The sequence below is a fragment of the Penicillium psychrosexuale genome, assembly GCF_028828465.1.
Source record: "Penicillium psychrosexuale strain IBT 29551 chromosome Unknown utg000003l, whole genome shotgun sequence".
NCBI classification, from domain to species: Eukaryota; Fungi; Ascomycota; class Eurotiomycetes; order Eurotiales; family Aspergillaceae; genus Penicillium; species Penicillium psychrosexuale.
In genome coordinates, this window is record NW_026643188.1 from 2087981 (window position 1) to 2108334 (window position 20354).

The following is a 20354-nucleotide window of genomic DNA, read 5'->3' on the forward strand; positions in this document are numbered from 1 at the left end:
GCGACTGCGTCGTGGTTATCATTGTGGGAGGAGCAGTCAAGCACCAAAGCTTCGGACGAGGAAGAAGTTGGAAGAGGAATAGGATAGGCAAATAGGGGTTGATGAAGTGATAGGTTGTAAAAGCAACTAGACTACTGTGTCTACCCGTGTCCAAGATGATATGCAGTCCTTCTGATACTTACATGGGGGAGAATATATGACCCGGTGTAGAGGGATGGGGAATGAATTAACTAAGGTATAAGTAATGAAATGGTCATAAGGAAAAGCCAGAGGGTCATATTTATTATTCCTGCTGGGAAGTCGTTGAAACCTGTCCTCAGAAAACAATGTAGTCAGCTAGAACGAGAACCTTGTGGACGAAACGCGGTTATTGAGAGCAAGCCAACACCCGAAAACATCTAGATAGGTAGCATAGTTAAAGTAATATCTAACTAGCTTCCGCCATCTAGTCAATTGCATGGTGGACAGGGCGTCAACGTATGCAGTCAAAAGCGGCCCACTAGAGGCACCATAAACATGCCGAACAAATGCTGGAAGATAGAGTCTAAGGGACGATATTCGATGTTGTATCAGTCGGTAGAATAGCCATGATACTGAGCATATCAAGGCAGACAACTCGCCAATACATCATGTAGATGGAGTGAGCTAAGCTGGTTTGTCTCTAAAACTTCAATTACAGTTCTCTATCATTGTAAGATAAGTAGCCCTGGAGGCCTGTAACAAGCTGATCAAGGTCTTTCCTAAGTGATTCGTTTAATCTAATTGTCTCTGCTCGTTTGGCGGTATATATACCATTCAAGAGGTGATCTCCGACGGTTGCACGCAGAACCAAGTCGGGGATCTTGTGAGATTTGAGGCAATCGAATAATACAAGGGCGATGTTTGCTCCATTATATCTTTGGCGGTGACCTTCCTAGCCAGTAGGGTGGTTATCCACGGTGTATGGGACCTTCCTTATTGGGACATCTATCGTTCGTTCTTTCTTTCGTTCCTCCTCCTCCTTCTTCCTCCCCTTTCTCTCTTCCTTTTCTTCCTTCCTTTAGCCTGTTGCGGTCCTCAAGTTTCATCAACTTGCGAAAATTCATTCTCTCATCATGTCAAACTTCGATAAGTTCCTCAATCCCGCATTCTGTGCGAATAACACAAGCTCGCCATGTCCCAACAAGACCTCCCAGGCTAATAGTGCTTGCGGCCGCTGCTACTTGGTTGTGGTAAATCTCCAACACTCTGATCTCTTCAAAGCTCTGCACCATATTCTAATCAAAATCAAAACAGTACTGCGGCAAAGAATGCCAGAAAGAACATTGGCCCACACACAAAGAGGACTGTAAGGACGCTCTGGCGTATGAGACGTGGAAGCCAGACTGGCACAGAGGAGATCGACAGCCAGAGTTCTTGAAGAATCGAGACCCATCTGAACGGAATTTGAATGACGGCAAAATATCGTGGTGGGGAGGCATGCCAGCATTGGACTTGTTGAAACTGGATAAAAATGAAGGCCAGGATGCATCTCCCAAGATGAGTGTTCTTCTCACAGGTAAGAGACTGTCTGCATTCCAACAACTGCTCTTTTGACTAACACAATTCCTGATAGCATCACACGATATTCGGAACGTAGTCGAGACAATCGCTCGTCTGCCAGATACCTATTCGGGGCAATGTGAGATCGTGATGAATGGCATCCACGCTGGGATTTCTCGCAGAATGTCCTTCTTGTTCTGACAGCTTTCCATTTTCCACCAGAGCACGCCGCCATTATCATGATCCACTTATGGTATTCAGCTTTGATACCCGCGTCTATTCTCACCGCAGTCCGAAAAAAGCTCCTGCCAAAGATTGAGAAAGTCTGCTCCGAAGCTGCACAAAAACGTTCTCAACCGTTTTTCAAGTGCGTCTGGAGGAAGAACAAAGCATCCTTGCATGTGGAACTTGCGAGAGATGAGTGGGAAGGTCTTAAAGGATACCTTCAGGTTCCTGCTGATTTTTCTGCTACCGAAGCCGCCTGCAATCGACGAGACGTCATGTTTGCTGACAATAGAAAGGATGAATTCCAAAGGACTCTATACGCACAGCCTAGATACTGGCGTGTCTCCACTATGAAGTTCCGCGATGATGGAGTATTGTTGCCTTTCGGGTGCTCACGCAAGGCATTTGACACTCCTAACCCGTTAGTCTCCCCGACCTTTCATTGTACCTGTCATGTCACTAATACAATTAGGATGTTTTTCCACACCAGTCGTAATTGGCCTATGCCAGACTCTGCAGATCCGCGCACCAGCTGGGACCTCCTAGATGTATGCACTGGAGCGTACACTGCGAATTATCCTGCGAAGAATGATCTGTACGGTATGCTATTCATCTACCTCCGCGAGATTCTCTTGGGTTTCTGTCGCCAAATTTCGAAACGAGATATTAACCTTCGACTTCTTTCTATCGATTCACTGAGTCTACCGACATATTTCAACCAGCTAGGCGAACATCCAAGATTTGACAGAATTGATGTAATTCCTCCCCTACCACCCCCACCCCTACCTCCGTTTTGAATTCAATTATGTTCTTGAGACAATACTAATTTGATATAGACGTACGTGGCTGCAGAAACCGGCGTGCTTGGGATCCACACCGTCCTCAGGGAATTTACCCCGATGCTGAAGCCGAAGATTCAAAACCCAAAGGCCATGCTTCTTACCCTCTTCATCCGCGACATTGAGGATATGTGGACCAAAGACTCCCTTGACAAGGACGTCGCTCGTGCTGCGAAACACCTCCCTCAACCGGAGTCAACGGATAGCAATGATGCAGACCAGGTGAGAATTAACAGATCAAGCTCTTTTTTCTGCAACGTCAGTAAAATGTTCGATCTTTACAAAAAAACCTTGGAATTTGACAAACTCACCCCAACATTTGGATTGAAGATGAGGGGCAGCACCACAATCGTGGCCCACTGGCCAATGCGACCTGGAAAACACACCGCCACGACGGTGTTTGAGATTCTTGAGGGATCCGGCGCCACTGGCTGTGAACGCTACGTCGAATGGGAATGGGAATGATTATTTGCACAATTGCAAACCCCCAAGCAGTCAACTGCTGGGGTGTGTGTATGTATCTCCTTATTCTTACTGCTCAATAATCCACAAATGGTATCATCGTTATTCAATTATCCATTAATCATGAGCTATCTCCTCTCCATATCCTCACAATGACCAATTTCTCCCACCCAGCCTGCATCCCACTCGACCCCGCCGTCTCAGCGTGCCAACCGCCCCAGCCACGGACGCGTTCCATAACCTCATCAGGCCGATTCTGCTTACAGAGTAAGACATAAGCCACACCACGCACAGACAGCACACCAGGGATAGCATCAAGCAGTCTGTCCGTAGTTTCCATACCGTCCGCTCCGCCCGCATACGTTAACGACAAAAAATACGAGTCATTATCGAACTTGGCAGAGCGAGACATGGCCTCTGAAACAGCAGGGTCATTTTCCGCCGCAGAAGGCAGACGCGGTAGATCCTCAGTCGGAACATAGGGTGGATTGAAGAGGAGGACATCAACGCTGCCAGCGCGAAGAGGTGCACAAAGATCGGCCGTCAATGAAGCGATGTAAACTGATTGAGCTGATTGAGACGGCTGTTGCTCTGCCTGAATAGCTGTCGTTGCGGTCTTCTGCGTTGCGATGCAAGCATTGCGGTTCACATCAGTGCCTAATGTGAGAATATCGCGCCGGCCGAAGATCTCTTGAGACTGTGCGGCCGCGAATGCCAGCACAACGCCAGAGCCTGTGCCTACTTCGACAACCAGTGGTGATGCCTCTTTCTTTGGGAATTTTTCAGAGAGCCATTTTGATTCGGATGCTGATGACAATGTGTCTAGGAAGAGGTATGAGTCCTCGGATGGCTCGTAGATGGTGTCAAAGGACACATGTGAAGTATCTGGAGTGGGAAGCATGGTGCGTATGTTTGATAAAGCCAAATCCAGGTTTATCGACTCCTCTTTGGAGATAGTGGGGTTATCTCGAAATTATATGCAGAACTCGCGATCTTGGCCTGAGGCGATCACAAATTTCAGGCAAAGAATCCACTTAAGTGGAAGATCCAATGTGAAGCAATACAATAAAAAGTATCAGCAAATGGCAGAGAAGGAAATCCAACCGACTAAATCCCGAGACATCCCGACGCGTTGATTCGCTGATTCGCCTCGCCGCCTTTGCCTCCAAAATCCCCGGAAATTATGTCATTCCTTCAATCCTCGATCTAAAACCTCCAATCTCCTAAATCACCTATCAAATATTCAAGATGCGCATTGCTCAGCGTTTATTCATGGCCATGCCGGCCTCGATCGGCTCGAAGTCCAGCCTCAGCGAGGCTCTCGCCCTCCTCCCGCCGCTACAGCTTTACCGGCGCATTCTCCGCGTCCATCGCAAACTCGATCCCGAGATGCGCGTCTTAGGCGATTCTTATGTGAAGAACGAGTTCCGTGCGCATCGGAGTGTGGAGAACCCATTGCACATTGTATGTTTATTCTTGCCCGAGTTTGGCGTGGTTATACCGAATTGAAGGGAAGGGGAGGCATAGCGGAAGAGGAAGGGCTTGTTGATGCAGTCACTGACATTGGCAATGATAGATCGGGTTCTTGACCGAGTGGCAGCTATATGCGCAAAAGTTGGAGGGTGATTCATGGGCAGGAGATAAGCTAGACAAGGCTAAGTTGGATAAGATGAGTGGTATGTTCTTGACTGTTGTTGGACTCTGTCTCGGTCGGTCAAATTGCTAAACGTTGGTTCTCATTGTAGATCAGCAACTTGGACAGTTACTCGAGCTTATGCAGGCTCTGAGGAACGAGGGAGAGGGAGAGGGAGAGGGTCAATGAGTTCTCTATTGGTCACATTGCACCCGAGGCTGACACTACCACGCCGAGAGTTGGTGGCATGAACTTCAAAAATTAGCTCTGAGCTACTTCATCAGTCTAAACCGATCGAGTGCCGAGTGCTTGATCTCGGGGCAGTGAGGAGTGCATGGTATGGTTATGCTGGGAGATGCAGGCATCTTCCATCCCACCATCAGCCCATATGTATATACCACGTGTAGGAATAGAGTAGACGAGGTTTTAACTTGATTTAACGTTCTGATAATTCAGGTCTGGACCCGGCCATATATACATTATGTGCTATTGTCTTTATATGACTATGTCGAGGAATCCTCCAAGGTTATATAGATGCGGAATAACCCCGAGCACACGGGACATTGACAAGGTGACCCCTATGCACAAAAATCAATTTTAGCTTTAAATTCACCTATCATATCTTATCACTTAGCAGGGAAACTGTCAATGAAAATCAATCTAGATACTCCAACATCAGTGGAGAACGCGCCCTGTTAATGACAAGCTGACTCATGCAAAGTCGGCTGCCGATGCCGATATCGAGATGGAGAAGAGGGTATATCAATCGGAAAACCCCCTTAACCACTTGAAAATTGCCCAATTGATACTCTGTCACACCTCACCCTTATCCCCAAGCCCGTCCCAATACACAGATCCCAAAAAGCCCCCCATTCACCCAAAATGCCCTCCATTCTGGAAGACCCCTCGACCCGCAACCCCCCACCAAAAGCACACCTAGATGCAGCGCCGACCCTAACAGCGAGGAAAACTACCCTCCCCAAGTCCTCCGCGCCGATGACGGTCTACCCCATCACAGGGGGACCGCAAACCGTTCCAAAGGACCTGATCAAATTCCTGCACGAGGAGCTCACCGCGGAAATCCTCCGCGGCGGGACGTACCCGATGGAGCAACCGATGGCGCTGGATGAGTTCGCCGACTATTGGTTCGGGACGTTTGCAGCCTTGGCGATCTTGGACGATGAGGGGGAGGGCTTAAGGGAGGGGAGGGACTGGGAGAGTGTTTGTATGGGGACTTTCTATATCAAGCCCAACTATCCTGGTATGTGTCATGTTCGGATTCGAACTAACCTCATAGGAATAAAAGCACTAACTCTAATAGGTCGCTGCTCCCACATCTGCAATGGAGGCTTTCTCACCGCCACTGCCGCTCGCCGAAGGGGCGTCGGACAGGCTATGGGCGAGGCATACCTGGAATTTGCTCCGAGACTGGTACGACGTGCTCCCCCGGCTTTGCACTTGATCACACGCATAACATGCATGACTAACTCTTTTGGTAGGGGTACATATACTCAGTCTTCAACCTGGTCTTCGCAAATAACCCGGGCTCCATTCGTATCTGGGAGAAGCTAGGGTTCTGCGTTATCGGACGGGTTCCCAAGGCTGCGCGGTTGGCGAACAGCGAAGAATTGGTGGATGCATTGATTTTCGGGCGTGAGCTGGGAAATTAAAATGGCAGGTTTCAATTTTAGTTTGAAGCGTCTATTAATGTTTGCATAAAGAGTCGCCGTTTCAAGTATATAGGATCGTGTTGTTACGAATGATGAACATACTGCGATGAATTATACATGACAATAAACTTGCCTAGGAAGCAAGTAATGTAATTTCCCGAGCGAAAAGCAAAACTAGATAAAAGTACAAGGAATTAATATTCACAGGGAAGAGAAGCTAAGTGGTAATCAATGAGACTCAAAAGATAAAACCGCGAAATAGATGACCTCAACGCTCAGACCATACCATGCAAACAATAGGGATATCACGCAAAACCTGACTTGTCAAGATGATAGCTCCGCTTCACACTGACTGAACACCGATTTGGGAATAGAGATCGAACCGAGAAGGGGTGTAATGCACAAGTAAAAAACATAGATAGAACGTAGATAACAAGGTCGTAGAAGTGTAGAAAGAAGTCGGAGGGTAGAAAAAGAAGAACAGAAGTGATGAGAGAGGCAACCAAGTTGCCATTAGCGCCACCGTGGACGTGTATCTACCGGTTTCGGGGCCTGCTCTTTCTCCGCCGTTCGCTTGGGAAGCGGGAGTAGACTGGTTCGTCTGTTCCTAGAATGGCCCAGCGATGTACCTGGTCGTGAGGATTTGCTTGGGCTCTCCATCCCACCTGGAGCTCCCGACACACTTCGACTGAAAGCTGTGGGAGGGCCCGCGAAGCTCTGGCGACTGCGAGGTGTGTTTGACATCCCTGATTGTCGATAGAGCCGAGCGTACGGCTGTAGATCGAAACTCGAGGACTGCTCCGGTGTGGGAGAGCACCCGCTCCTTGGACTCCGAGAACCAAAGCGGCTCGAGACGCGACTGACTGATCGAAGATTGCCGGAAATGGGAGATGCGGAAGTCTCTCGGAAAGAGCTGGAGAATGGAATTGATGATGATGGCCGAGGTGTGCGGGCGAGCGGTGCGGATGACTTCCGCAATGTCGAATTGTAACCAGTATTGCTGTCGTCCACCTTTGTACTGGCGTTCCAGCGTGGGCGATTGGGAATTGTAGATGGCGGCGCTGGTGTACGAGAACGAGCAGCCGGGGTTGGTGTGAAGTAACTTGAGGATCTATAGGATGAAGTTGGAGACGTAAGGCCCGTCGGTTGGGGGATTCCGGACTGTCGACCGGTGTAAGTCGTGGCCTGCGGCAAGCTGGAGTAACGACGGTTTGGGGGCATAGTCGAACGGGCTGTGGTACTTCCGACCGAACTTCCGCGACGGCTTGAGCCACCCATGGGCGTTGAGGCGCACTTGTACCCGTTGCTGGTCATGACGACTGATGACGCCGGCGAGCTTCCTGGGGTGTCAATGGCACTGCCTGCGGCTGGACTGTCCATAGTGAAGATGCTGGAGATTGAGTCTCGTAGCTGGTGGCCCTTGGTAATGTGTACATCTTCGAGAGATGTATCCATTACCTTGGAGCTAGCCTTGAGAGCAGCCGTTCGGGATGTCATGTCGGATAGCAGGCGCAGGATCTCACCATTGACAGTCAATCGGTCGTTGACGCCCTTTTGGATGATGGAAACCACACGCTCAATAGCAGGAACATAATGCATCTTCTTTGCCTCATAGTTTTCAATGAGCTTGCTCAACGCTGACGGGTTGTGCACCTGCATGCCGGTTTCCAGCCCTTCTTGTAGCTTGCCAATGCTGCGTTCAACCGATTGAAACATCTTTTGTGCCTGGGCCCCAGCATTGCGGAAAACCAGAATCCACTTGTCTTCTGCCAACTCCTTCAGGAGAGCTTCAGCATCGGTCTCAAGAACTTTATAACTCTTCTCCAAGCGATTTCGCCGGTCCTCAATCTCTTCACACGCACTCGGGAAAATTGTCTCAGCGCGTCCCTGGAACATCGATAGTCGCATGGGCAAGAACTCCAATGATGCCTTCAATGGTTGCATGCGTGCAAAAATAGCCATGAGGTTAGAGTGACTAGTGTCGTCCTGCGGTGTTTTAATAACGGGAGTGTCAGACGTCGAGGTCAAGAGAGGTCCAATACTCAGACGATTCTGCGAATGTCTGCGGCCCTTCATGGGGGACTCTTCCACAATAGTCTCCAGCTCATTGATATCAAGGCCACCGCTGGTATCGGTCGTATCCATCAATGCCTGATGTCGCTTCTCTTCCATCTCAAATATCAGGGCACTCAAGTTGTCAACTTCCACGCCCACATCGCCCAGAACGTTCGACCAAAGCTCTTCCCACTCCATTGCCAATTCAACCTGTTCTTTTACGCCTTTCAGCTTTTTCTTAATCTGAGTCCAGTTTTGCAGAATGCTCTCCATCTGGCTCACGATAGTGTTCAAGTTATCCACATCCACATTGGCAATGTCATCTCGTAGTTGGACATTCTCAATAGCCCTAACGTACACATCGACGAGGGACTCGAAGCGCGTGATTGCTTTATCGACTTCATCTAGCCCCTCCCGGCCACCAGCCGCAGCCCATTCCACGTCATCTTCAGAATCCAAGCCGCTCAGGACATCTGAGGCCTTCTTGATCCAAATCTGAATTTGCTCTGCAGCGCCGTTCAAGGCCCGGACTGCAGACAAAGCCGTGGAAATGTTTTCGATGCTTGCCTCGAGCGAAGCTGGCTGTGGGAGAGGGATGGAGGTTAGCTGCGAGAGCTGGTTGCTGAAAGAGGCACGGGAGAAAGAATATATTGAGTCGGCGCGCTGCAAACCCATTGGGTTAAAATATGATTGCGAGTTGGACGAAGAGCGCGAGTGGGTGGCGCCGATGGGAGGCGAGTCTTTGGGAGGGGGTTTCGGAGCGGACTGCTCTTCAGCGGACCGTTCCTCTCTTCGTGCGGTATCATCAACATATTTTTCGAAATCGGTCCGGTCATCTTGAACGTCATTCGGACGTCGTGAGTTCGGCATTGGGGCTGCGCGCGGCTGCGCGAGAACCGGCTCTGCGACAGACATGGGCGTGGGTGGGCTGATGTGTTCCCCGGGCTGAGCAGTCGCCGAAACAATGGCCGGAGTGGGCAGTTTAGAACCGTCCACAACTGCTTCGGATGACTCCGGGTTATCTCTTCGCGCGTCTGCAATCTCTTGTAGGATATCTTGGTGGGGAAGCTGGAGGTGGTTCGATGCGCTCCGGTTGAACTCCTCGTTTTCTCCAGGTGATGTGTTGGTACGATTCCACGCCTGGCCCTTCCTCCTTACCTTGATCGACAGGTCTTGGTGGAGATTGTCAAGCTCCTTCAGGTGCTCTTCGGGTATTCGACCGACTGCATTGGCATTCCGGTTCTGCGCCGCGGACTTATTACTGCTGTCCAGCAGCTTGACCCGAGCCGCGAGGGCGGGAGAAAGTCGGCGGAGGATGGATGGTCGGCCGGCGCTAGTCGGCTCAGCAGGGACAGGTTCTTCTTCGTTGTTGCTGCTTCCTAAGCTCCACAGGGATGATTTGGACTTCAGGCGTCGGAGGGTGGAGGTACCGGAGTCATTTGGAGAGACGGAGAGCGCGGGGGTGAGCGACGGGGGCGACGTAGGTATTGTAGAGGTGTTGGAAGGATTTGTCGCGAGGTCGGTCGCAAAAGGTGGACTGTCGGCTGTGGCATGCATGGAGACAGGCCCTGGGGGAATTGAAAGAGCAAAAAGACCAAAGGATGTGGTTCAGAACAGGGATACAAGGAATGTTTGGTCTTGCTCGGCGCTCGGTAACAGGGAGTCCCTTTTTAACGGTTTAAGGCTGGCTTTTTGGCTGTTCAAAGAGTCGGAGAGAAATGCTGCTACATGGCAAGAATTAATAGAGGTTCTAAATGTAAAGTCTCATGAAGAGTGAGATACTATCGGGCAGCAACCGTTGAAACGAATGAAAAGAGGGATAAGGTGGCCAGTATGCGCTGTAGAATGGGGTACCTCCAGTCCCGTACTACTGACTATGGGGCTTGATGTACCTCCTCGGTATGTAATTCAAGGGGATCAACGAAATGAGATCATTTCACTTTTGTTTTATTTTCTTCTTGTGTTCTTTGTTTTCTTTCTTTCGATGGTTTCAGTTGAGTGGTATTCACTGTTAATACTAACACACTGGGCTGTATATATATCAATCTCACCTCCTTGCCCCATATACATATAGTACAACCTCTCTGTGCACGAGGTTTGTCGATCAAAAATGCATTAATGAAAGTTTATATCTGAGTCATTTTCACAATTTAACCCTTTTCCAGCCTTTTCCAGCCTTTTTCAGCCTTTTATGCCTTCTGCCCAAGAAGAGTTAGGCAGGGAGAGAAGATATCTATAAAAAGACATTGATAAAGACATCTCAAAAGACTACCATCGAGCCACCCTGAGGGAGACCACAACGCGGCCGATTAATCTTGTAAGAAATTAATGCCAAAGGAAGCTAGTCCCTTCTTTGTACATTCCGATCAGCAATGAGATATCCCAATGCGGACTAAGCACTATAACAAGACAGGGATAAATGTTCAAAGCTTCAATCTGATGATGCATGTACGCGCCGATGGAATGTAACGTGAGATACTATACAATTAATATACAATGAATACAATTAGAAAGGAGACCAACGATCAAGAAAAATCAAAATAGCAGAGGCGGAAGAGTCGGCGACAATTCAGGGGTATCGTATCAAGTGCACATAAAGATATCAAAGAGAAAAAGAAACAATCGAGATGCAGACATGAATTTCCAACACTTCCAACGAGCCCTCAAATCAACCCAGCACTCGGGGGTCGCCCAGGGTTAGCCTCCTGCCAATCGCGCACTAGCTCTTCGCGGACGGTTTTACACCAAGCCAACAATGCAGTATCGAACTGCTCCCAAGCCGTAGTGCCACTATTCTGTACAACACCCATAACATCAACATCCAGCCGGAGCTCCCACCGGAGTTCTGCAGCTTTTACCCAGAACTGGAGATTCTCAGTCTGCCGGTACGGCTTTTCAATGTCTAGGTGGTAAGCCGTAATGTCGCCAAATTTGCGTTTCGACTTCTTGATCGCAAGGTTGTGTAACTGAACCAGGGCACGGCCGTCCCGGAACCTATCAAGAAACGCAGTGGGAAGGGAGTCGGCGGGAGTCTCCTCAACCGGTGTCCAGGTCGGCAAGGAGTCACCGCCAGGCAAGAGGCTGCGCAGGAAGGACTCCTCGCGTGAGCGCTCCCGGCCCGTCCAATCGCCAGCAGCCCAATCCCAATTCTGCCGCTCTTGAGCTTCAAGGTCTTCCAGCTTCTTTTCCTGGACTAGCATGACGCGCACAGCCACGATCCACGCCTGTATCTTCCCACGTTCCTCCTCGCGCAGACCGCTGGCAAAATGCCGGGCAGAAAACCGCTTCAAAACTTCCAGGATGTCCAAAAGTTCCTTGCGGATGTCCCGTTCGCTCTTTATGGAGGCTAAGCGCTCTGGGTACTCGTGGGTGGTATAGTAGATTTTGGCTGCGCGGATGGCATTTGTAACATCGTCCAGGATGCACATACCCTGCAACTCCTCTTTATTCATCGGGGGCGCGACCTGCCCGGATTGATCGTCCTCGTTTGGGACATCATCCGGAGAAAGACTCGATCTGAGGATTGGGCGGGGAGGAGGCTCCATGCCATTTTGAATTGCCTCGATATTAGACTCTGCCTTATCCAGCGCGAGCGTAAGCTGCCGGCGCAAGAAAAGCAGACCTGGAGGAGGAGGGATGTGGTGCGTTTTGATGCTGTACGTGCTGACTGTAGGCGGCAGCATCACCTCGGCGTCCTCGTCCTCAAATTCAAATTCCCCCTCCGTCAGGTCTGCCATACCTGACGGGCTCGCGACTAGATCATCATCCATGTGTCGTTGATTCGGGGTGATCAGGACTCGTGGCACATTATTTCTGTTCTTCTTGTTCTTTTCCCACTCGCGGCTCCTTCCGCTCTTCCCGTCCAGTAAGCCCGTCCTGGCAAAATAGTATTGTAAGTGGGCGATACTGCCGAGGCTCATGACGCTGTCGCGGTGGCGGGCCGATTCAGAGAACTTGGCACCCAATGCACGGGTATATCCATGGCGCCGGGATGATGTTGATACAGACGATCTGGCATCTGCGGAGGTAGCGGAGGAGGTCGAGCGGGAGGACTCGGAGGAAAACGTGCGGTCTGGGGAGGAATATGAGGAGATAGCTGGCGTTGCCGGAATAGATGGTGACGGCGAGGAGTCGCGTATAGACGCTGCCGGCTTCGAGTCCATGGATCGTCGAGGCGCATCCATCTTGATTGAATTTGAATTGTCACCGGGTCAGAAGGAATGGATCTGTCGCGTGGAGACCAATCACTGGAACGTTCACAGTGACGGGGTATTCTGCGGGGGTGACGATGTGACGTTAACAATGAGGGCTGGACGATCCCTAGACGAGCAACGGCTTTTATATAAATCTATTAATGAAAGGACCAAGGTTTAATGAGACCTGTAGGATCGACGGACGAAAAACTGCTTTTGGGCCAAAAGGGGGGGCTTCGACTAACCGGGGCTAAAAGGGGAAGCGGGTCAACTGCCATGGAGTTGAAAGAGATGAGTGTTCCTATTTTCCACCGAAATGAACCAATGAGGCCCGTGACACCCCTTTTTGATTATCGATCGGAAGTTATGAAGCTATACGGAGCACGGAGTATAGTAACATGATGCTGTATACTTCCAGGGCCTCGAACATCCACGTGTTCCTGAATTGCCTGGTAAGGTTTAGCTTGTGCCCCGCATCCCATGGTTCGATGACTGGATCCTTCCAAGGTTCGAACATTAAAACTTCCACGTGGCGTTACATGTCTACATTGTATACTCCGTACAACTTCAAGCTAAATGGAAAAGAGATGTATATGCCATTCTATGATAAATAACCCTTTCTAATCCTCTATATTTGAAACGCCTGTCAAAATGTGCGTTTGGAATGCCTTAATGCTTCACAGCTCTCGGTTCAACAAAGATCTCCTTGCGGTCCCAACCAGCTGGCTTGAGGTCATGAATGTCCTTCGCACCTCTCGGTTCAGGACCAAAGATCTCCTTGCGATCCCAACCAGCTGGCCTGAGGTTATCAATGTCCTTCGTCGGGTGGATTTTGTTCGGATCGGTGTACTCAATCTGGTAGGGATTGGGGTCGTAAGTCTGATTGAGGTTGGCGAGGGTGTGATTAACCTCGCGGTGCTTGGCTTCGTCGGCGCGGACAAACAACAGCAGGTCCTTCATTTTGCGGTGACCCTCTGGCATCTGCCAGTATTTAACCGAGAGATCGGGTGCCTCGAGTTTCTCCCACCCGGGAAGCTTGCCGCTCTCTAGTTCCTCAAGAGCACGGGTATAAGTAATGACAGCCTCCTCCTCAAGGTATCCCACAAATCTGTGGCAAATACGGGGGGAGATCACGTATGCCAGGAAGAATCCGTTGAAGAAGACACCCTGGGCTGCGATAACCATAAAGCGCATGAACCAGCCTGGTTTGTCCAGTTTTAGGAAGGTAAGGAGGTGCATGCGTTCATTGTATGCTTCTTCGAGTAGGGTTTCAATCCTAGAACGAAGGAAGTGGGTTAGTATTGAGGTGATATCGGTTTGAATCTTGACTTGGGTAGACATACCATCCATTGTCCCTCTTCATCTTGCGAAGACTACTGAGATGACGCAGCATGCCGCCCACCATGCCGGGGACACCGGCCACACTTTCCAAGAAAATAAACCGAGTTAACCATTTTTGCTCGGTCATTCTGAAGAATTTCGGCAGGTTCTCGCCGGGCTTAGGATGTCTGTATCCTGTCGCTGTGTCCATACCCCATCGGAAGACACGAACTGTTCCAAGGGCAACCCAGTCGGACCAGTTTGAAGCTTGTCTGTGGGCTATACGAATATTTTCCATTTGTTCCTCGGAGTATCTGGCATAGAGTTAGTGTCTGGCTCAGAGAGAGGGGCTGTCGATATACTTACACTGGATGCACCCAGGCTGTTTGCACCTGCTTGACATTAGGAGTCTTGGGTGGTGGGAAGAAGTCCTTGTTGTTGTTCTGAGGTGTTGACGAAATAGGACGCTTGGGTGTGAGGCTGAGCACCGCTGTACGCTTGTTGATTCCACGTGCGGGTTTCAATGTCTTTGCTGCAACGCCCGAGTAGGTTCGTACAACAAGGTGGTACTGCGGCTTTGCCGCAGCCCTCATGGGAGCCCTAACTGATAGAGTATTCATGATGTGGCCAACGAGAGCGAATTTGAAGTCAAGTCAGGGTTGAGGGTGATAAATGTATTGTAAATGGTGAAGATGATTGAGACGAAGAAAAGTGAAAGAATATAAAGAAGTTTAGGGAATATACAGATGTTTAAGATAAAGTCTCGGTTGCACAGATCAAGTGGACACCCCCTAATCTTTTAAGGCTTTAAATATATAACCTACCAATCATCGGAAGGCGAATATAACCAGGGATTTGCAAAAAAAGTTAAAGAAAGCCCCTGGAACTGCTTAGGTTATACCCTTGGGATGATGGCATTCCGTATAGTTCATTGCCGCAGCACCCAGATATTCCCCCATTCTGCCATTATCAGATCACTTATTCCTCTAGATCGTATCTCTGTTGATATACTTTAAACAACAACTGAATACATCAGCCTTCCCATTATCTCTACGCCATATTCCACGTTATGACCAATACTACTCAAAACGGTCATATCCTTGTTCTCGGGAGGGACCGGCCCGGGTGAACGCCGATATATGACTCAGCCCGCCAGGCGAAGGCGATCCCGAGAAATAGCCGGCGACAAAGCCCGGAGTTATTTTGAGGTCGTTTTCTGGTTCCGGGATCCTGAAAATATCCATTCCCTCTATCTTACCGGCGACTGCATGATCGATTGGCTGGTAGCCTTGAGAAAAGGCGAATATCCCTGCCCGTTTTCTGCCGATCAAAGCACTGGCACGGAGTCTCGGCATGAAAGATCTATAATAATAGATCGATGCATATATAAAGAGCCTGTCAAATGTCTTCATCTGCAAGTCAAGGTCCGCTTACCTTTTGTCAAGGCTGTCATTCTCCTTCGTTATATCCATCCTCTGCCGATACTCCGTACGGAGTACTCTCCTTCAATATGGATATCTCTACGGAGTACCAATGCATAGATTATGCGTACCGGCTTTACCTAGTATTATAACAAGCTAGGTGATATCATCGTTTAGTATTATAACAAGCTAGGTGATATCATCGTTTAAAAGTACATAGATGAGCATTACAAATAGGCTAATAGCTAATGGTTATGTTTTCCCTTTGCTATTATTATCCAATCTGCTCCCTGAATCGCTAGTCTCCTGTCTCCATATTTTCCACCTTCTACATTTCTTTCTCACATTCTGTGACTTTGCATTCTTAGCCTTATCCCAATGTTTTGCTTGTTGTCTGCCCTGCCTGTCACTGCTACACTAGCTAAGCCATTGGGTTCCAGCTGTTATATGGCTAGAAGTTTGTATTCTAGAAATAATAGTGCCGCGCGGTCAAAGAGACTCCGAACGCTCCGGCTAGTATTGACTTATTAATAGCAAGAATGTAGATTTCATCATAGTTAGGTAGCATCGTAGCTGTACGGTCAATACCAAGGATGGGTTTCGAATAATGATGGAGCAGAAGAATCCACCTGGCTCTGGCCTCCACTTGTGTTCTGGTTATTGTATCAGAGCGAAAAGAACTCAACTCCTAGTCCCTTGCTTCAAACATGGAATCTGCTGTCCGCATCACAACAAACCCCTCCTCGTCATCACGCACATCTAGTTCCCGCTTCTCCAGCTTCACAACAAGAGCCCTAGAGGGACCCTTTTGGATGCGCTGAAGGAATCTCTGCACCTTTTCGTCACTGCTCTGGGCCTCGCCCTCGACCTGATAAGATCTGGTAAGCCGTCTATCCGGAGACACGATAAGCAGTACCCACCCTTCCGCAAGTCGTATTTCTGACCCAGCCCTTGAGCTCATCGAGATTAGCACACTTTTGGGTGAAGTCTCTATAGTACGCGATAGGTAGCCACTGGTTAATCGAGGGACTATGATGTCGTATGGACAGTATTTCCTACCGGAAGCCGACACCTAGGGATCCATGTTAGCGTCAGAGGATACGGTGGTGTTTAAAGGTCGACCCACCTTGAACGGTGCCGTGGACTTTGAAAGCAATCTGAAATGGATAGCATATCAGCAGGGGAAACCTATAGCTTTTGCTTTACTGCTAGAAATATGGCTGAATGAATATGTAGTAGAGGACATACTCGAGTGTGTGACATGTGTGACATTTTGGATGCAATATGGTATTAGTGGAAGAGTTGGGTAGAAGTTGAAGTGTATGAGGTAGAGGTTGATGTCAAGCCCGAGTCTTGGCCCCCGCAAACTTATCTTAACCTTAAGGGCCAAGCCACGTCGATATCATTTGTGCAAGACGTCGCAATACTTTGCATTGAAACTAGATCTGTGATATCAACTGGGAGATGAATACTTGGAGATTGTACTCGATGTGATATTGGCTGGTGCTGATTGGTTCCGCAATAGGATCTACAACATTACAATAGACAATACACAGAACATTTCCTTAGTTATTTCGATATGCAAGGAAAATCTATTTTATTTTGATTTTAGACTGGGAATTTACTCCGTGTCGAGATAGGATATAGATGAGGCCACCTACTACGTGGCGGTGCTTCGGGCCCCTGAGTAAACACTGGAATCTCAATGTTCCGAGTTCAACTTCTCCAAACCTGCGCCGGCCATGCCACTGATATAAAATGCCCTCCATTTTCGCCTGGCTTCGGCGGGTCTATTCGCTAGACACCCTTGACACTCGTTTTACCTCCTCCGCAACCCCTGCCAACAGCAACACACGACCTTCCACCAAGGATACCCGCAATGCAATCGCCCAGGGCGCGTCACCTTCACTTTGGCGCACACCAGAATTCTTTGTCTACTACTTGTTCTTTATCACTCTTGTTCCATTGATGTTCAAGACCGTCATCGATATCTCGAAAGGTGAGTGTAGGCCGGAGAAAATGCTGGGCCTACAAATTCTGACAGCGGATCAACGTCACAGAAAGCCACCCAGTTTACTCCACATACTCTCACCTTTTATCACCCGGTTGGATCCCTGGCCGTCAGGTGGTAAGTGTGCAACACTCGGCGTTCAGCTATTCATATCTATGAGGCCAGTCCCGACTGACATTATTGCTCTGCCCTTAGGACAACTCCGATGTGCAATATGAAAGCTTTCGCGACAACATTCCTGCACTTCTACTACTCCTAATCGCTCATCCTTTGGCTCGCCGCGTTTATCAGTTACACATCAACCGCTCGAATGTTGGAACAAAACAATCGAGCTATTCCGTGGTCAGTGCGGGCGAGGCGCAACTTGAACAGCGAATGCGCTTCGACTTTTGGTTCGGACTGTTCTTCATAATAGGGCTTCATGGAGTATCTGCTTTCAAAGTATTGTTGATTCTGTATATCAACTTCCGAATTGGCAAGAATGTTCCGCGTGCCTACGTGCCTACCGTCACATGGGTCTTCAACCTCGGCATCTTGTTTGCCAACGAACTAAGCGGTGGCTACTCCCTTGAGCGGATAGCAAAGGTGTTCTCTCTGGGGTCTAGGACGTCAGAAGATGGAGCCACCGTGCTAGTCCAATGGGCTCAAACTCTCGATCATCTAGGGGGCCTGATGCCGCGATGGGAGGTCCTTTTCAAGGTCACAGTGTTGCGTCTCATCAGTTTCAACATGGATAATTACTGGAGTGTAGACTACCCTGCAGGAAGTCTAATTGAAGTAGGTCTTCCGAAGCCATCAACCCCATGTGAGAATCAAACTGACCGAATTCAACAAGAAGAAGCAACTAGACCCTGCGACCCTCTCTGACCGTGACCGGGTTAAGATCCCTGCAGAACCAGCTGCTTTTACATTCCGCAACTACATTGCCTATGTGCTCTACTCACCTTTGTATCTGGCGGGTCCGATCTTGACATTCAATGACTACGTATCTCAACAGCGATATACATCGGCGTCGCTTACACGAGCTCGCATCGTGATGTACGCCGTCCGCTTTGGCCTCACCGTGCTCTGCATGGAGCTTATCCTCCACTATATCTATGCAGTAGCAATTTCCAAAGCTAACCCAGACTGGTCCGTCTTCACCCCCGGGCAACTGAGTATGCTTGCCTTCTTCAACCTGCACATAATCTGGCTGAAACTCCTCATCCCATGGCGATTCTTCCGTCTTTGGGCTCTCGTAGACGGGATTGACCCACCAGAAAACATGGTTCGCTGCATGTCCAACAACTACTCCGCCTTGGCCTTTTGGCGTGGCTGGCACCGCTCCTACAACCGCTGGATCGTCCGCTACATCTACATCCCACTGGGCGGCGGCGGTGATGGACGGCGGTCACCCGGGGCGCCCAAACCGGCTTCATCTCGACAGTCCAACTTCATGGGCAAGTTCCTACAAATTCGCAACTTCCTGCTGGTCTTTACCTTCGTCGCCTTATGGCACGATATCAACCTCCGCTTACTCATGTGGGGCTGGCTCGTTACTCTCTTCGTTCTACCAGAGGTTTTAGGCGGCATGTTTTTCCCGGCCTACCGCTGGCGCTCTCATCCCACTGCGTACCGTGTCATCTGTGGCATTGGCTCCGTTGGGAACGTCCTTATGATGATGGTAGCAAACTTGGTCGGCTTTGCATTGGGTCTGGATGGACTAAAGGATCTGCTTGCCAGCCTAACAGGCTCATACTCTGGCTTGGCGTATATGATTTCCTGCTGCGTAGTACTTTTCGTCGGCGTGCAGGTTATGTTTGAGGTTCGCGAAGGCGAGCTTCGTGCAGGCATCAATTTGAAATGCTGAGCTTTTTTAAACAGCGTTTTTAAACATATTTTAGAAAATTGTTTATGGCTAGAACCTGGCTATAATGAGATGAATATATATCAAGTCTTGACTTGTATGTCACATTAAGATTCATATTGACTATTGTACAGTTCTTGGTATCAATTCATATAGTCATCAGTAGAACAGGGCTAGGCCAAGCTCCTTCCCAATACTAGGGTTTCGTATAGTACAAGTACACCCCCTAAAAGAAAGCCCCACACCTCGAATCCTCATGGACCTTGTAGCAATCCAAGCTACAAGTTCTCAAATGACAACTCTTGCACCGGATCTTCCCCCAATACCCACACATACAACAGAAATGCCGCCCGGGCCGCCCCGACGCTGGCGGCTTCGCTCTCGACGCATTATAAGAAAGCGGCGGCTCCGCCAGTAGCCGTTGCATCAGCCGATCAGGAGGCACAGGGGGCGCATACGAGCGCAGCAGGGGATCATTATCGTATTGCGACTTAATTAGTTTCGGTTTCCGCGGCGGTTTATCGTCGGCATCCGGCTCAGCGTCGGCGGTCTCCTGCATGGGCGCCGACACACCGGCTGTTGTATCCGCCATGGCCGCCGCCGGACGCTTGGCACCCGCAGTGCTAGCCGGCGTCGCGCTGCGGCGCAAAGTAGCAACAGCTTTGCCTCCCTTGGCGGCGATGCTGTTCCGTGCCTGCGCGACAACGCTTGCGCCTCCTGCGCCCTGCATGCCTCCTATCCCCCCGCTGCCTGAGGCTATTGCTGCTTCTTCGTCGTCGAGGTGGTTCCGGAAGGTCTTTTGGGACTGCAGGATGCGTCGCACGTTCGAGGTGGTCTTCGCTCGCGTGCCGCGGGCGCCGGCTTCTCGAGCTTGTTTCACTGGTGCTGGGATGGCGACGTCGCGCTGGTTCTCGCGGTCTAGTTCGGCAATGTGACGTGCGATCGCGTTTGCTTGTCGAGAGGAGACGTCGCCGCCCTTGCCAGCGTCGCGGATGCCGCGTTTGCGGCCTAGGGTTGGGGCCATCGCTTGTGTCGGGTCGAAGCCCCTGGTTGGGGCGTAAGACCAGCCTGGTGTGGCCGTTGATGTGTCTGAGACGAGTTCGACGCGGAACATTTTGGGATTTGGAGTGTTGGGAGGTTTGGTGATGATGCGGAAGT

The 20354-nt window shown here is 49.8% G+C and overlaps 10 protein-coding genes across 10 annotated transcripts; 4 read left to right on the forward strand and 6 right to left on the reverse strand.

The window, feature by feature from the left end:
* Window positions 1-1094: 1094 nt before the first annotated feature.
* On the forward strand, window positions 1095-3050 carry N7518_004720 (uncharacterized protein; the record flags this gene model as incomplete). Its single annotated transcript, XM_057185647.1, has 6 exons — window positions 1095-1211; window positions 1276-1537; window positions 1595-1660; window positions 1726-2167; window positions 2219-2501; window positions 2583-3050. The coding sequence occupies 6 exons, from the start codon at window positions 1095-1097 to the stop codon at window positions 3048-3050; spliced, it is 1638 nt and encodes a 545-aa protein (XP_057042417.1).
* A 118-nt stretch (window positions 3051-3168) lies between these two features.
* Window positions 3169-3948, reverse strand: N7518_004721 (S-adenosylmethionine-dependent methyltransferase; the record flags this gene model as incomplete). The annotated part of the gene is made up of 1 exon (XM_057185648.1): window positions 3169-3948. The coding sequence occupies one exon, from the start codon at window positions 3946-3948 to the stop codon at window positions 3169-3171; it is 780 nt and encodes a 259-aa protein (XP_057042418.1).
* A 347-nt stretch (window positions 3949-4295) lies between these two features.
* Window positions 4296-4869, forward strand: N7518_004722 (succinate dehydrogenase assembly factor 3; the record flags this gene model as incomplete). Its single annotated transcript, XM_057185649.1, has 3 exons — window positions 4296-4511; window positions 4624-4723; window positions 4793-4869. The coding sequence occupies 3 exons, from the start codon at window positions 4296-4298 to the stop codon at window positions 4867-4869; spliced, it is 393 nt and encodes a 130-aa protein (XP_057042419.1).
* Window positions 4870-5562: 693 nt separating this feature from the next.
* N7518_004723 (GNAT family N-acetyltransferase) lies at window positions 5563-6350 on the forward strand (the record flags this gene model as incomplete). The annotated part of the gene is made up of 3 exons (XM_057185650.1): window positions 5563-5941; window positions 6002-6111; window positions 6180-6350. The coding sequence occupies 3 exons, from the start codon at window positions 5563-5565 to the stop codon at window positions 6348-6350; spliced, it is 660 nt and encodes a 219-aa protein (XP_057042420.1).
* A 513-nt stretch (window positions 6351-6863) lies between these two features.
* N7518_004724 (KAR9 family protein) lies at window positions 6864-9962 on the reverse strand (the record flags this gene model as incomplete). The annotated part of the gene is made up of 1 exon (XM_057185651.1): window positions 6864-9962. One exon carries the CDS (start codon window positions 9960-9962, stop codon window positions 6864-6866), a length of 3099 nt encoding a protein of 1032 aa, XP_057042421.1.
* Window positions 9963-11068: 1106 nt separating this feature from the next.
* N7518_004725 (uncharacterized protein) lies at window positions 11069-12589 on the reverse strand (the record flags this gene model as incomplete). Its single annotated transcript, XM_057185652.1, has 1 exon — window positions 11069-12589. One exon carries the CDS (start codon window positions 12587-12589, stop codon window positions 11069-11071), a length of 1521 nt encoding a protein of 506 aa, XP_057042422.1.
* Window positions 12590-13267: 678 nt separating this feature from the next.
* On the reverse strand, window positions 13268-14538 carry N7518_004726 (alternative oxidase; the record flags this gene model as incomplete). Its single annotated transcript, XM_057185653.1, has 3 exons — window positions 13268-13874; window positions 13942-14232; window positions 14285-14538. The coding sequence occupies 3 exons, from the start codon at window positions 14536-14538 to the stop codon at window positions 13268-13270; spliced, it is 1152 nt and encodes a 383-aa protein (XP_057042423.1).
* A 1489-nt stretch (window positions 14539-16027) lies between these two features.
* Window positions 16028-16602, reverse strand: N7518_004727 (acylphosphatase; the record flags this gene model as incomplete). The annotated part of the gene is made up of 5 exons (XM_057185654.1): window positions 16028-16207; window positions 16260-16329; window positions 16399-16411; window positions 16466-16496; window positions 16588-16602. 5 exons carry the CDS (start codon window positions 16600-16602, stop codon window positions 16028-16030), a joined length of 309 nt encoding a protein of 102 aa, XP_057042424.1.
* Window positions 16603-17097: 495 nt separating this feature from the next.
* N7518_004728 (putative glycerol:H+ symporter (Gup1)) lies at window positions 17098-19199 on the forward strand (the record flags this gene model as incomplete). The annotated part of the gene is made up of 4 exons (XM_057185655.1): window positions 17098-17338; window positions 17400-17467; window positions 17546-18127; window positions 18186-19199. 4 exons carry the CDS (start codon window positions 17098-17100, stop codon window positions 19197-19199), a joined length of 1905 nt encoding a protein of 634 aa, XP_057042425.1.
* Window positions 19200-19422: 223 nt separating this feature from the next.
* N7518_004729 (putative HIT finger domain protein) lies at window positions 19423-20310 on the reverse strand (the record flags this gene model as incomplete). The annotated part of the gene is made up of 1 exon (XM_057185656.1): window positions 19423-20310. One exon carries the CDS (start codon window positions 20308-20310, stop codon window positions 19423-19425), a length of 888 nt encoding a protein of 295 aa, XP_057042426.1.
* Between the last annotated feature and the right edge of the window lie 44 nt (window positions 20311-20354).